This window comes from Chelmon rostratus, chromosome 9 (genome assembly GCF_017976325.1).
Source record: "Chelmon rostratus isolate fCheRos1 chromosome 9, fCheRos1.pri, whole genome shotgun sequence".
Classification (NCBI taxonomy): domain Eukaryota; kingdom Metazoa; phylum Chordata; class Actinopteri; order Chaetodontiformes; family Chaetodontidae; genus Chelmon; species Chelmon rostratus.
In genome coordinates this window covers 8,035,264-8,051,655 of record NC_055666.1, presented here as the reverse complement: position 1 = coordinate 8,051,655, position 16,392 = coordinate 8,035,264, and the positions used below count along the sequence as shown (strand labels likewise).

General features: G+C 44.2%; 2 protein-coding genes across 3 annotated transcripts; both read right to left on the bottom strand.

The window, feature by feature from the left end:
* Positions 1 to 394: 394 nt before the first annotated feature.
* Positions 395 to 4,274, bottom strand: p2ry10 (P2Y receptor family member 10). Its single transcript, XM_041944244.1, has 4 exons — positions 3,968 to 4,274; positions 2,162 to 2,373; positions 1,903 to 2,083; positions 395 to 1,721 (listed from the first exon to the last, which is right to left on the bottom strand). Exons 2-4 carry the CDS (start codon positions 2,344 to 2,346, stop codon positions 810 to 812), a joined length of 1,278 nt encoding a protein of 425 aa, XP_041800178.1. The 5' UTR covers positions 2,347 to 2,373; positions 3,968 to 4,274; the 3' UTR covers positions 395 to 809.
* Positions 4,275 to 6,370: 2,096 nt separating this feature from the next.
* lpar4 (lysophosphatidic acid receptor 4) lies at positions 6,371 to 11,814 on the bottom strand. Of its 2 annotated transcripts, none has more exons than XM_041944350.1 (3): positions 11,624 to 11,814; positions 7,468 to 8,260; positions 6,371 to 7,371 (listed from the first exon to the last, which is right to left on the bottom strand). In XM_041944350.1, exons 2-3 carry the CDS (start codon positions 8,041 to 8,043, stop codon positions 6,883 to 6,885), a joined length of 1,065 nt encoding a protein of 354 aa, XP_041800284.1. In that variant the 5' UTR covers positions 8,044 to 8,260; positions 11,624 to 11,814; the 3' UTR covers positions 6,371 to 6,882. The 2 variants fall into 2 exon arrangements, with proteins under 2 accessions (XP_041800284.1, XP_041800285.1); XM_041944351.1 differs by having other exon boundaries at positions 11,656 to 11,814.
* Between the last annotated feature and the right edge of the window lie 4,578 nt (positions 11,815 to 16,392).

Genomic DNA, 16,392 nt, shown 5'->3' with positions numbered 1-16,392 from the left:
TCACAACATGATGGTTTCACTTACTAAACAGTAGATAAGGTGTGATGCAGCACGACAACAGCAAGGTGTGGGTGCATTTTGGTGGGTGAATCAGACAGTTTCCTATGGTGGGCTGCATCTGCCTGGGGGTGGGAGTATCCACAGAGTCACACTTTGGTTTAGCGGATGCCAGAGGAGGTGGGCGGCGGGCCGACTGTCAGTTTAAAAGCCAACCTCAGAGCATGGCAGTTATCGGTTTGCAGAGCCGCAGCAACTGCTGCCAACTGTCTTCACCACTTTGCATTGTGAGAGGAAGTACAGCAAAAATGAGCTGGCACCTGTTTTCGTTTTCACCCAGAGGAAACCTCATCTTAAACAAACATTAGATACCATGTAGAAACATCGCACTGCGAGGCAGGAGAAAAAGCGCAGACTTGCTTTTATTTACAGTACATTCACATGCACATGCATACAGCTTTGACCTTTATGATGTAGCTTATTTTAAATTGATGCATTTTCATTGAAGTTAACATGTTTGGTACAACTCTGATGATATTCACATTGATCTTGTGTGCTACACAGGAATCATTTCAGCTGGATTTGAGATTTGTTTGTTCTCATGTGAATGTCCTCCGGGACGTTCTTCACATTGAGGGCAAAGCTCTTCGAGTCAGTTTGTATTAAGACAGCTGTGACATGTGAAATCATCTTTGTCCAGCTTGGATCTTGTTCGTCTGTTTTCAAGTTCCACAGAGCGCATCAGAGACACGTCTGTCTGTCGTGTTCAGCTGTGTCATTCCCTGAGGAAAAAACACTGAATCTGAATAATGCTAATCCCTGTCTGAGCAGCTACTCTCCATGCTCATCAGTCTTTGCTGTAGAGGACGCTGGGTCGGGGAGCTGATCGGGGAGGAGAGCAGCGAGGAGGTGAAGGAGGAGGTGCGCCTGGTGAGGTGTGATCTGAATTCGGCTGTCAGAAAGTAATAAAGCAGAGGGTTGAGGCAGCAGCTCATGCTCGCCAGGCACAGAGACACCGGGTGGAACTGACGCACAGCCAGCCTGGTCGCACAGTTGGACACTATGCCCTGCGACACCATCAGGTAGAGTAGGAAGTTGATGTGGTAGGGGGCAAAGCAGACCAAGAAGAGGGCAGAGCAGCTCAGCACCATCCGCAGAGCGCGCCGCTTCTCACCGTTTGTCTGCTTTTCGTGATCCGTCTGACAGTTGGAGGTGACGGACTGGAGACGGCTGCGTGCCGAGGAGTTGAGCACAGCAGAGTTTTGTTGGTCCTGGGTCTGGTTTTGGTGAAGGGAGCGGACGATGCGGACGGAGCTGTAAACGATGCAGGCGAGAGGAATCACGAAACCAAACAGCTCGGCGAGAGCCATCATGGTGGCCGCCAGAGAGACGGACAGACGGCGCATGGGCAAGTCCTTAAAGCAGCTGCCTTTTGCGGAGCTGGGACTAACTGAACTGACTCCACTGGGGCTTGTTGCATAAAGCCTGGTGTAACCTGAGGGATGCTGGGTAGAAGTGGCGTCTGGAGAGAAGGACATGTTATAGACTGTCTGTGCACCAATACTGGGATTGCTGCTGCTGCTCCGCATGAGAATGAAAGGCGAGCAGGCCAGGCCGACCACCACCCACACTATGATACTGATCAACAGGTCGTAGCGCCGCCTCCACCGGCGGGCGGAGAACGGGTCGAGCAAGAAGACACACCTCTGCACACTGATGCACACCTGAAAAACAGTGACATGAAAAATATCAAGCAGATTTCGAGCCACTTGCTCCAAATCTGAGGAGAACGGAGTCACTAGCTTAGACTGGATTTACTTCCTGTTCTTGCAGTGACTCCTTTTAAACAGATGAGGAGATGCTAAGCTGTCATTTGAACTGCTCCTTCACCATATTCCAGCTTACCAGGAACACTATAGCAGCGTACATGTTGAGGTATTTGAGATAGAAGCAGAACAAGCAGATGCCTCGTCCAAAGGGCCAGGCGTGTGTGAAGTAATAGTAAATCCTGAGGGGCAGAGAGAGGATGTGGGCCAGGTCTGCTAATGAGAGGTTTATCATGAAGATCACCGCCTTGGTCTTCTTACTGTGGAGCGACATGCAGGAGAGTTAGCCACGTGCAGAGTGTGTCTGAGGCTCTGCGTGTGCGTGTTTGAATGTGTACCTAATATGTCTGAGGAGGACCCAGAGAGCAGTGGTGTTGAGCAGCAGCCCGGGGATGAAGAGCAGCAGGTAGAAGTAGGTGTACATCGTATCCATGCGCTGCTCCCAGCTGCTCATATTGTGACCACATTGTGAGGAGGAGTTGGCCAGGGACTCCTCCCAACTCTCAGACGTATTCAGAGACATTTGAAGTTACTCAGACACCCATAACACCTGAGAGAGAAAAAAGAGTTATGGAACTACTGCCCCAAACAATGTGTGATACGTTTCTAAAATTATTTGTTACCATTTTTGGGACCACTTTTAATGTAATAAGGCAGCCTTTAAACAGCCTGTAGGTCCTAACTAATGGCTTTTTAAACACTGATAAATGGTTGAGTGATGCTTAATAGATCTAATATATTACTATTAAGGACAAAACTTGGGTTGCCGGGTTGTAAAAAATCTCTTTGGCTGGTGGTTGGCAAAACAATCCACTTCATGGTCTTTTAATTTTCCTTCAGCAGTCATGCTGATGGAGGATAAACAGCGGCCAATGAGATTTTTCACAACCTGGCAACCCAAAAATTGCTCTCAGTAATGGCTTATAGCTGAATGATTTGTCAAATATTAATGACAATTCTTAATATTAATAAAGTTATTTATTTACAACATTTTGCCTTATTAGAAAGTGGTAATAATAATAATATTAATAATAATAATAATGCATTTATGGGTGATTTCTGGACACTCAAGGTCACCTTACAAAAAAGTAAAAAAACAAACATAGAATTTTAGAAAAAAATAAGAAGAGCAATAAAATACAATTTAAAAAGATTCAAGAGAAAAATATAACTTGAAATATATCACAGAAAAAAAATTAGATATTAAATTTCTGTAATTCATGAATGTCACAGGAAACGTGCAGCGACCTGCAAAAAAATGATTTCCCCCGTTCTTGTACGCATCATCCATCATAGCTGTCGTAAGATATGAAAATCTTTGGAGTTTTTTTGCAGTTGATTTGCTAGATGCCAAATTAAACAGGTTTGCGAAAAGCACGGATTAAAAAGTCTAACAAATCAGAGAGGATTCTGTGTGGCCTTAGATTGCAGCAGGAAACATGCAGGAGAAAGAGATTAACTCTGCTTATCAGTGACGCACCACTCTTCCTTTTGCCATCAAGACGAGACCACACCCTTCCTCTGCCAGCCCCAGAGAGGCAACAGACAACTAGCGACAGTTTTTTTGCTACTTTACTGTAATTCTGACCAGTTTTGTGTTTTGCTCCTACTGGCTGTTGGGGGTATCAGTCTGCCCCCAGTCAGCCAGCAGATCCCCTCATATTACCTGCACAGTTAAGAGTTGTGCAACCGTATGTCTTAATACTTGAGTTTGAGGAAGTCATACACGAGCCACCTTTTGTGGGGACTTCAGAGTAAAAAAACATTTTGAAATCACGTTTGAACAGTTTCTCCAACTCCATGACTTATGTTCCAGTTTAGAATTAAATCAGTCATTACATTTCATAACAGCTGCATCAAAGAGTGCTGCAGCGGCATCATTTCGCATGCATGACACAACAGAGACAAAAAAAAAGTTACAGGGGTTTTTTTTTTTTCATTTTGCAACTAATTTGACATTAATAATTCCTCTGACTGACACATTTTGATGTGTCATGAGGTGCTAATTGAAAGCGGATTTAACAGCAAAGCCTCTATGATCAGCAAAATACGATGCATGACTTTGACCACAAACGTTCAGACACGGCGCAGCCGTGTGACCACACTGCAGACATTATTTCTCTTAATGAAAACTGTCAGATTACCTTGTTTCTTCCTATATGATCAGCACGGAGGGGAGAGGTCAGAGCCAGGAGTGACCACCAGCGACCACATGCTCCAGCAGCTTCACACTCCTCTGTGAACAGCACAGACACCCTGGTTCCCCGAGCTGTACAGCCGCAGACGAGGTCAACAGCAAACCGTCTTGAAGCACTACAGCAGCAGACAGAAAACGCCTCCCCGTGTGCATGCGGACAAGTCAGCCTTCAGCCGCCAGTGATGCGGTTTCTGTTTGAAAGCGTAGCTGCGTGAGGTGATGGTGTCTGGTGTGGGCTGGTCTCACACTCAGTGTTTTCATGAGGGGAAGGGGAAGCTGCCCTCATGCATGTGAGTGTTTTTTTCTTACCGTTTGCTGCGTCAGAGTGCCTAACAACACAGCCAAACCTGAAGACGCACACAGTGACAAGTACACAGAGAGGGCGAGCGTGTGGTTAAGAAACCAAAATGAGGCACTTACATGAAAAAGAGATTCATCTAAAAGATGTTAGTTACTGTCACCTCTGAAATTTGTCTACAGCAGATGATCTGGTCCGACGACACAGCACAGCCTTAGATCACCTGCTGCTTTTCATGCAGTTACATGTCCACGCTGTACAGTGCTGTGCGGCAAATGTCTCAATTTGTATCCTGTAATGTTTAGGCTTTGTGACAAAAATGCTAGCGTCCATCCACTTCCCCTATCAGTGCTACACTTCCTTTTTTAAAGCTGTTGTAAATCAAAGCATTCATTCTGGATGGTAGATTTGTGAGTTGATGTATGTCGACTTTTCATCTGTCCTCTGTAACAAAGTCCTGTGATGCTATTTCTTCTGCGGTTACTGTTTGCAAGGAGTGGTTATTAACACTTTTGCTACTCGGTTTCAGTTCTGTGACAAAAAAAAGTCTTCTCATGCCTCCACAATGCAAAGCCACAGTTCAGCAGAAGGGCAGCAGTTTTATCTATCGTGTAAGTTTCACACCACTGACTGCACCTGAAGCCAAACCCAGAGAAATGGCTTACTGACATGTTCCCAGCGTGTGCCAGGCCTGTGTGAAGCTTCCTGTGCCGCTGCAGTGCAGTTTCAGTTCATACACGCAGTTTAATGTACAGGCTGATGGTCCTCAAACATGTAGAACACAAAGAAATGCACAGCAGTTAGTGGTCAGTGGTGTCCTTTCTGGTATTTTCACTAAAATGTGTGTTCTAACTTATACCCACTAGAGGTCAGGACAGGCCAATACTCTCAGCTGAGCTACAGCACACACTTTTCTTCTTCTTCTTCTTCTGAGTGTCTTCTGTTGCAACATTTCTGCACATCTTTGGCATGAACCAATCGAGGGGTGAAAGATGGTTCTTACATATTTTTCCACACTCCCACTCTTCTTATTTCTTGCTCTACAGCACCTCTCTCCACTCCAGTATATTAATCTTGTCCTCTGCTTCCCTTGGCCTCAAATCCCTGATTGCATCTACTTTTTCTTTGTCTCTGCTGCTGGATGCACATGGTCACATCACTCACTCCAACAGAGAGGCCTACCAGGATTACTAGGTCTTGTTGTCTTTCTCTTGCACTCTGTGCATACTTCTGTTGCAGGTATAGAGGCCTATTCATTTCCAGGCATGGCCATTAATCTCTAACTGTGCATGGCTCTACGAAAGAATGGATAAACAACTTGTACTGACATCTCGTATAATGTCCCACACAGATGTGAAAGCAAAGACATTTACTTTCCCCTTTACAATGAATTTGATTTCACTGTTTTTTTGCCATTTGAAATGCTGGTTTGACTGGGCCTTTAGTCCCCTTAGGTCCTGCATGATAAAGTTCATGCCCTGATGGCATACTCCTGACCTTTTGGATAAGAGATTCACCAAACGGCCCTCAAATCTAGCAAAACTGGACCTGCTGACATCGCTGTTTTGCACTTTGTGCAGTGTGACGCGATGATTTTGGGTATTTAGTCAACAGTGTTCACTCGTACTTTGGAGTGTGTGCACATTGCTGTGTGTAGGAGACTTTGAGCAGATCTGCAGGCTAAGGCCAGATTAAGACAGAGAGACCTCATTCAGAAGCAAACAATGGACCATTGCTCCAGTCGTAATAAGCATTTGGCCTGTGACACAGCACGCAGGCCAAGGTCCTCGACTGGATCAGAACTGCCCTCTGCTCCGACAACAAGATCGCTCGGGCTGCTTGATGAAAACGGGGAGAGTAGGGTCAAAAAACTCCCCCATGAGTTCAAACCTACAGTCATGCTGACAAAGGCCGGTTCAGAACATGTTTGAATGAACCAAAAGGCACGAGGCGGGGGACAGAAATAATAAATGCAGCCACGAACGCAATTCAAAACAGACATTTAATGGCCTCAAACTTCAACATGAGACACATTTAACTCAGCATGTCAGCGCGCTGCTGTGTTATAATAACAATGGGTCCCACCACACTAAAGAGTGTCATAACATTAATGTCTACAGTGATATAATGTACTGTGAAAGCTTCAACCTTATATCAATAACATGTAAGGGCTCAGTGTGTTACAAAAGTACTAAACAGCATATTTCAACAATGTGGACGGAAATCTCCATCTTATCCACAATCCAGTGCATTTGTGAGTGTTTGTGTGTGTTAAGCCTGAGTGATGATGTGTTGGAGTCTCCGGACATCAGTCCCGGTGTGGCTGGCGCTCTGGTCCCTGTAGTGTCTCATAATTAGCACATAGATACATTCCTCTGCTCTCCAGTGGTGGATTAATCCGTAAAGCCCAGGCCATACCTCAGGACTTACCTCAGGACTGAACTAATCTGCTGAGTTATGCGTTTGTCACTTCCAGGACCAAACAGCTGATTGCTTAATTTTTCAAATTCAGGGCTCCTGTCGAACCCAACCTGTCCTTCTTTGCCTTCCTTCTTCCTGCAGAGTCAGAACTGACTCTCAGACATCTTTGAGTCTTTTCCATTGCTGGCCAGAGTGTGTGTGTCTCTGGGAAGACTGTTTGCTGTGTCCTGGGTCTCTGTGTCGCTGCGAGGGATACTCTCGGGCCGGGAGCCGGACCCTTTGCCTCCCATGGTCAAGCTTTTCTGGAAGCTCTCTGAGGTGAAGTAGTAGACCACAGGGTCCAGACAGCAGTTGAGGCTGGCCAGGCACAGAGTGATGGGGTAAAGAGTTCGGGCAAAGCGCTCCACAGCACAGTTAGCCAGGGCCTGGGTTCGCACCAGGGCGTACAGGAAGAGGATAGAGTTATAAGGCACAAAGCAGATGATGAAGATGCCCAGATGGACCAAAATCATCCGTAGGACACGTCTCTTGCTGTCACAGCCATGACCAACAGTTACTGGACGCCGCAGCGTCCGCAGGACAAGTGAGGAACATACCAAGTTAGCCAGGAGGGGGAGAAGGAAGCCCACGATCTGGGAAATAAATAAGAAACATTCACTCGTTAGCATCATAAAGAGTGTATAAATCGCGTGTATTGTGTGTGACTATGAGAGCCTGTCCTTCCTCACCTCGATGAAGATGGTGATTTTGGACAGGTACGTCCTCCAGGTGCTCTTGGAGAAGCCCTCAAAGCACGTGGTGGCTCTGTTTGTGCTGTTGATGGTGGAGAAGAAGGTCACTGATATTCCTCCGCCCACGATGGTCAGCCACACGGCAGCGCACACCAGCGCCGCGTTCCTGCGCGTCCGGATGGAGCGGGAGCGGAAAGGGTAGACTATCGCCAGGAAGCGGTCTACGCTGATGCAGGTGAGGAAGAGCATGCTGCCGTAGATGTTGGTGATGAAGGCTGTTCCTGACACCTTACACAGACCATCTCCAAATGGCCAATGGCGGTTAACATTGTAGAAGACCTTGAATGGCAGCGTAAAAACAAATACTAAATCGGATAACGCTAAATTAGTCATAAACATTGTGGTCTCATTGCGCATCTTCATCCGGAAGCAGAAGACGAAGAGGGCAGCACAGTTGGTGATCAGGCCTAAGACGAAGACCACACTGTAAACCACTGAATACAAGTTGTACTTGAAGGAGTCGTCAATGCCGCAGTCCTCCATTCCAGTCTCGTTGAGCACCAGGCTAGCCATGGCGACAGCTTAAACAAGGAGAGGGGCCTCCACAGAAAACGGTACACCAAAGCCCTCAGGAAAGGGGAGGGGGGAGGGTCGCGGCGGATATCTGGGGATCGGAGGTGTCAGCAGGCGATCCACCAGTCAAGTCCCGTCCTAGTCATCGTGGACATTTAGACAGAAATGGAGGCTGAGAGACAGTCAGGATGCACGCCTGCAGGGCTGGCCAGTCATCCTGTGGAGAGAAAAGGAAAAGCACACGGTCACTTCCTCGCTATAAAAGTTACAGACTGAGAAGCAAACAACTCTCTCTATAAGACAAAGCATATGGTAGACCTGTACGCCTTTAGCCTTACACCAAGCACACATTTAGCGTGTTTACTGTATCCAATGTGGAGAGATATTCACACCATGTCACACAAACAGGAATATTAAACAGAATCTTGAATGTCCAACATGCAAACCCCTGTTACATTTTTCTCAGGTAAATTAGATTTCATTCAACCATTTGGACCAACATTAACACAGGTTGCATCCATCACAGCCAGTTGACAGAGGTATACCACTGTCTTTCATAAGATTAATCAATGTGAATGTGTCTTCACAGTAAAGTATAAATGGCGCACAATCTAAATCATTTTAAAAATGTTTAAAAATCAACAGCATAACTTCCACACTTTCAGTGTTGTTATTGCTGTAACATTCAAGTTTATTTGCATGCTTGTCAGTGTGTGTATGCACATCTGTATACATTCAATCTCATCCGTCCACAGGGGTTTTAGTTCACATGGCAGTGTCTCACGAGGCACTCGGCTGTCATCAGGACTGTGAGAGGTAAATGGTTGCCAGAGACAGAAACTTGTATAGCAGATTAGGACGTAAAAACCTGCTTCAGCCACACTCATTCATGAACCAGCATTAAAGTAGAGTACAGAAAGTATTCAAGGCTGAGCTCCAACTGCAGGAAGTAAATATGTCAACATGTTGGCTTGGCACAGAAGCAGCACAGAGCTGCTCCGACCACCGCAGAGCAGTGAGGCCGCAAACACAACGGTTTTGTTGTCCAACACCAACAATCAGAATGACCTGACACTGTGACAGACAGTGACAATACTTCATTTACTTGAAGCAATATTTGTGTTAATGTGTGCCTTCAGGAACTAGGATTGTTGAGAATGTGCTGAGTTATCTCACAGTGAGCTTTGTTATACGAGCGCACTTCATATTCTACATGTTCAGCAGCTGTATTGATGTGATGACCAAAGAGTTATTGCTCCCACCATGACAACGTACGTGTTATGTTGAATAATGAGCCAATTCTTCATGACCCACAAAATCACATCGGTACACTTCTTTTCTAGTTTACTGACTTAGTGCTGACAGAACTAAACACACTGTAACTCACAGTAAACGGCAGTTTTTTCCTGGCAAATAAATAATAGACAAAATGGTCTAGTGTTGGACTGAATCGCTGAAGTTTTAACTGACAAAACAGAAGCAGGCGTCCTCTTCCCCTTTAACTTCACTGCTCCATCTTAAAAGGGAAACTCCACCAATTTAGCACATTAGATTCATCAGTCTCGTGTGGCTTTGGAGGAAGCTCCCTCAAAAATAACCTTACTCATGTAATCAGGGTTATCTCGCCTTGGGATTGGAGATATAAGGCTACAAAATTTAAAGAAATGCAACATTAAAAACTGAAGCATACAGATGGCCGTTCGTTAGGCAGGGAGGGGAAGACACTATCCAGCTGCATTACGTGGGATCCATAGTTTATAGAGCCTGACCTATATTATGGACTACTTATGAAATCTCAGCCTCTGCTCTATTGATTTCGACCATTCTTCTATCTGTCTTTACTTAAATGTCCCTCACCAGTCCAGCTTCACGGGAGAGAAACTCTAAATCACTACAGCAGCAGATTTAACAAGCTTCACTGGCCTTATCTTGTGTTATGAAACAAAGCTAAAGCAGCAGTGAGGTTGTCGGCCTGTAAAAATCCTGAGTGTCTCTGGAAAAGATTCACTCTATATATGTCTTTTCACCACACACACACACACACACACACACACACACACACACAGACACAAAGGCAACGCTGTGAGTGCAGGCAGTCCATCAGTCCTGTCCTGTGCCAGCTGCAGAGTGACATCTTTACTGCGTTTTCACACGCCTCCCACTAAGTCTCCATCGGCCCTCACAATGCCCTCACTGTACCCATCTGCACCAAACACACACTTACATATGCACAACTCTCCACACGTGCACACGCAAACAGGCAAATACTTCCATGTACCCACACACACACACACACACACACTGTAGGATTCTGTGTACTGTGGCTCCGTCCCAGGACCCCTGACAGTGCTGGCTTCATATTCAGCTGATGTTGTTTCTGCAGGGAGGCCAGTCTATAGAACACTGAATTTGGCTACTATAGAGTTTATGTTAAAATAAACAAGAACCACATCCAGAGCTGGAGCAGAGGCACATTCAAGCAAGTTGTGGATTTCTATAAGTCCCGCTGAAAGATTTCAGACCTGAGCATGTGCGTGTGTGTGTGTGTGTGCGTGTGTTTCATGTACATGTTGAGGACAGCTGCACAGTTAAAGGGTTTCCCCCCGCGGCTGGCCGTGGCAGTGACAGAAACAGGCCTCTGGGACCCGCTGGTCTGAACGGATCGAGTTCAGGCTCAGCTCACATCCAGCTGTTCCTTTCTCTCACATGCAAGGAGGGAGAAGGCAGGCAGAGCTGAAGGTGGAGGACAGCCAGGCTTACAGTGGACATCTTCACTGCTCACAGCCAGGAGAGCGGATGGAGTTTATACAGAGCATACTTTCAATCAGAGAGGTCCACAGTGTTAAGTAAAAATGAGCTGAAACAGTTAATTACTGACTTCTTCATTATTCATTTGGGTCACTTTAATTCACTGAATTTCTTAATATTCATTGGTGGCAATTCGATTATCTTTGAAATTGGCGGTGGTTGTGGTAAGAGTTTAAAAATGTCACCTTGGGAAAATGTGACATTTTGTAGACCAAAGTAATAAATCAATAGATACAATACTTAAATAATGATGCAGCCTTAAATTTTCTAAACACAAATACTAATAAAAAATAAATTAGGTGCTGGCAGGACTGAGATTCAATCCACACCTAATTCTTGAGGCCATACTGCAATTTGTAGAGATGTTGTAGTGAATTGCATTAACTTTACAATTAAATGTGTTGTTTTGTGCCTCCAAACTCATTAGTTAAGCCTGTGAACATGAAATCTGCAATATCCCTTATAATTTTCACTTCCTATAAAAAACAAATATCTCAGTTTTTGCAGGGGCTAATTACACTTCACTACTCAATTAACACCAGTTTGTTGAGAGCGCATACTCTGTGTGGTAAATAGCATTAGAGTGGACTGAGTGGCAGCTCAAAGCCTTGTCATGCACAGTAAATCTCAGCTCTGTTTGTCAGCTCAGTTTACGGTGGGAAAGCATAAAACAGTCCGCTACTCAAAAGTTTTCCTCAACCCGAGTGAAACCGTGTTTTTGCAGCCAGACTCGAACATGTGATCGTCTGAGGACAGAGCGGAGAGGACTTACTGGCAGCGGCTGAATGGATGGTGACAGCTCACCTCCGGGTCTCTGAGGTCTGTCAGTCCGGCAGCAGCGCAGCTGTCAGAGGGAAAACTCCATATTCTCTCGGTGCTGCTCCAACTCCAACCGCTCCTGAACGCCGCCAAGAAGTCACGGAGCCGCTTTTCAGCCAGTTAGCGACAACAAATCCCGCGGGGGGTGACCTCTTCGCTCAGTCTCAGACTCGCTCCGCTTGAAATGGGACCGCGTCTCATCCACCCCGGGGAGTTTGTGCGCGCGCGTGCATGAGCGCGCGGGGATGCGGAGGGCCGCTCGCGCGGACACAGGAAGCGAGACAATAGCACCTCGGCTGGGCAGCGGGGAGGAGGAGGTAGTGGAGGGGGGTGTGAATAGGGGATTGTGGAGGGAGAGAGTGGAGGGGCGGGGGACATAGGCTGGTGTATCAGCTGGAGAACTCGCAGCGTTTTAGGGCCAGAAACATACTTTGTTAGCTGTCCAAGGGGGCAGAATCAAGAGCAACGGGACCTGGGTGCGAGTTTCAAGTTTCTCCAAACGAGTCCAGTCGCCCTTGACTCAGCCCGCCTTGGATAAGCAGGAGCTGGATGTCTGGAAGTCCTCACAGACATCACTTTGTTAGCTGTTTTCATCAACCTCACTGTGTCATAATATTCATGAGACAGCAGATATTTCTGCTGAGTCAGGGGCCAGTGGTCCAAAGTAACTGCAAATCTGAGGTGTGCCTCAAGTCTTTTTATTTGTTTTTATTATGTTTCTACTTCTGCCACTTCTCAATCCACTGCATTTATTTGACAGCCTTAGTTGCTGTTTTGTGTTTTGAGATTTAACATGCAGTACTAAACCCAAACGATATATGAGGTATTATTATAGATTAAGTGACAAAGCAGTGTGCCAGGTAGTAGCTCCACTTCAACCAGACGCATTAAAATTCTGCTTACACACAAATTCATACGTAGACTAACTGTAATATTAATACAATAATGTAATCTATTACAGTCTGAAAGGTTCTGCATTAGTTTTACTATCAGTACTATATTTGGTTAGTAAGAGGATATGTCCTTGAGTTGAAGTAAATATTAGATGCCAGACTTGTAGCAGGGCATTACATTGCTATATCATGCTATATCTATGTCATTTATTTATTTTAGCTTCATGAGCGGAAAATAAGGTGTGAAACATTCAAAGAAACATGTGTGTATGTATTATGTTGCTGCTTGCTTAGACCCACATCTTCAAATATCGATTTTTATATTCTGTGATGAAGTCTAATCAGCTATGAAGCCTCGGCAAAGCCTTTTATGTTTACTGTATATTGGCTTACAGTTGGCTTTAGACTTTATCGTTACTTTAAACAAAAGGTCAACATTGTATTTATGACATGTTTATAACAGATTTAATTTCTCTTGTCTTTTTGTTTTATAACAGAATCATTATACTGTAGTTTCAATTTTATTTGAAGTGCCTTTTGTAGTGTAAACACAGACACTTTTATCAGCCTTGAATTCTTCACAAACTCTGCTGGACAAATTGAATTGTTTAAAGTGAGATTTAAGTGCTTGCGCACATCAGAGTAGCTGAACTTCCCATAATGAGAGACTATCCTGAGACCAACAAGCCACAAACTATAATCTTCCTGCAGAGCAATTAAAGAAGAGAGCCATAATTTAAGTTCAAAATGGGGTGAAGCTACAGAGTCTCTGCTAATTTCACACCAGCCAAACACACTGTGATGTTTGATACTTCAGAATAACAGCAGAGTGCTATTTTGGCTGTTCAAAGTCCTGCCACATTGTTGTTACAATACAATCTTCATGTCTGGGGCCACTGAAAGAGGTATTTTTAGCCAGGTGATAGGGCGGTGTTGGACAGGTTCCCATTGTGTTCAGGCTGGCATGGGGCTGTCTGTGTTTGTGTGTGTGTGGGTGTGTGAGCGACAGAGATAGAGAGAGAGGCACTTGACAGAGGGGAAGTAGTCTTTGAGGGTTACATCTGGCTGCCTGACCGCTCCACAATAGCAGCAGGGAGGACAGGACATCCTGCTTACTGCTGAACTCAGGCACACACACACACACACACACACACGTTTAACATGCACACACACAATACATTACATACCATGTCCAACCTCTTTATTGTTGTTGCTGAAGTGTACGTGTATGAGTCACACGCTGAGACAAAAACATGTTTCCTTCATCAGGTTTCGTAACATGATTCTAATATTGGCCTTCATGTATGCTTGGTACCGTTTCATTAGGTGGCAAGTTAAGAGTTTCCCATTAACTTGGACATAATAGCAATTAAGGTTGGGCCAAACAACTTAATCACCAACTCCAAACCATGTGATTCACAGGTTTTCATGTCCTTTGAGTAGGCTACCTGTTTCCTTGTTACCTTGTTTTGCTATTTTTCTTTCAAACTGCTATTACATGCTGCTGTAATGCCCAAATTTCCCCAGCTGGGGATTAATAAAGTTTTATCTTATCTTATCTTATCTTATCTTTTGATGAGTTTGTCTCTTGAGATGACTCCCGCCAATAGACTCCTGTGTAATCAAAGGAGGAGATACTGCAGAGAATGACGTCACTTTGATTAACTCTCACAGTCTGAGAGGGTGATTACAGCTGACGACTACTGTGATGCACTGTCACAGCAGCAAACTGGGACCAAGAAGCCAAACTCATGAAAGCGAAGGCAGAGGAGCAAAAGCTGTGTTGAAATGTCATGATTGGATGATCCAGAGGACATGTGAGGTTTGATTGGGTTGCAGAAACTTCCCTCATTCTTTACACACACACACACACACACATACACTCCTCCCTCCTTATTCTCTGTGTTTGGTAACGGTAACTAAGCTGTGCTGCCCTGGCGAAGCCTTTGTGAGTCACACCAACCAGAACAAAGACCCCATTACTGCACCTCCCTCCACCCTCCCTCCATCTCCTCTCCTCTCCGACCCCTCTGCCCTGCTCTCCTTTAATGCGATGATGAGTGTATTTCCTCCTCTTGCCTCCGTCCATCCTCTCATTCATTGGCTCCAGGAGGGTTTAGGGGCAGCCCCGTCGTGCCATACATACCTCTGCCCTGACAACAGGGCCGGACAAAGGCAGCGAGGCAGTACAACACAGGAGTCTCACGCTTTATAGGCTTTATGGACTGATATTAACATGACTGCAGTGGGGTGTCCCAAGTATGTATGTGTGTACATCTATAACTGACCTTTGGCCCTGTGAGCCAACGCTCAGCTCTGACCTGACTGGAGGCCAGCTCATCCACAGCAGAACAGAGCCCGGATCAATGCGACCTAGAGCACAGAGGGAGACCGCAGACGCTCTGCAGCCACAGAGATCGAGTGGCTGTTTATCCCACAGCACTGATAGGTGCAGCATGAGCAGCCATGGGTGAGCACTGGCTCTCCAGACCGAGAGACGAGGCACAGGCTGACCAGACTGACCCCGGCCTGTGCAGACAGAGCCTGCTGTTATGTCTGTGAGATACAACGGGCTGACGTACCTCAGGGTACACACAGTATAAAGTCAGCTGATAAAGACTTGATCAGTTCATGGTTTATTTTTATAGCACATTTGAACAAGCAGACAATTCAAGACATACACAAGACATAAAGGCAAGATGAAAAGCCATATTTAAATAGGCCAAGGGACTTCATTATTAACTTCTTAAAACTCTGAGAGAGAGACAGAGAGAGGTACTCAATTATTATTTCTTTTTTGATTATCAATTTATTTTGTTGACCTAAAAACAGCCGACAACTATTCCTCACCTCAGTGCCCTCCATGAAATCAGCAAAGAACAAATCAACCATATTAACATTTTTGTATATGACACATTTTTTATATTCCATTGAACTGATATCAGTTTATGCTGAGATGGATGTGGGTGTATTTCTGATAACTACACAAGTCTATTTCATGATTTCCCTCATGTTTGGTTTTATTAAAGAAGCAGATGTAAAAAGGTTTAAAATTGCCAGTGTTTTGATGGTAAAATGTCTGAGTGATAGACATAAAGGAAGCAAGAGCTACAGATAGTTATAGTTCTCTTGTGTTAATTTGACATCTCTGTAGGGATTTTCAGGTCTAAATAATGAGCAATGGCTGAATTCCATTATGAATCCAGTCCTGGTACTGCTCATGCAGGCTCATTGACACCAGTAAGCCATGGCTTACTGGGACACCTGAACAGAACATTGTTAATGTTAATAGTAACAGCTGTGCTTTTCTGGCTCTGACAGCTCAAAATGTAAAAAAAAAAAAAAATATATATATATATATATGTATATATACACATATATGTATACGTATATGCATATATACATATACATATATACATATACATATACGTATACATATATACATATATACATATATGTATATATACACATATATGTATACGTATATGTATATATACGTATACATATACATATACGTATATGTACATATATATGTATATATATATACGTATATATACATATACGTATATACGTACATATATGTATATATGTATATATATGTATATATATGTATATATACATATATATACATATGTGTATATATATACATATATATATTCATGTGTGTGTGTATATATATACACATATGTGTATATATATATATATACATATATACATATATACGTATATATATATATACATATATATACATATATACGTATATATATATACACATATATATATATATATATACATATATATACATATATACATATATATATATATATAT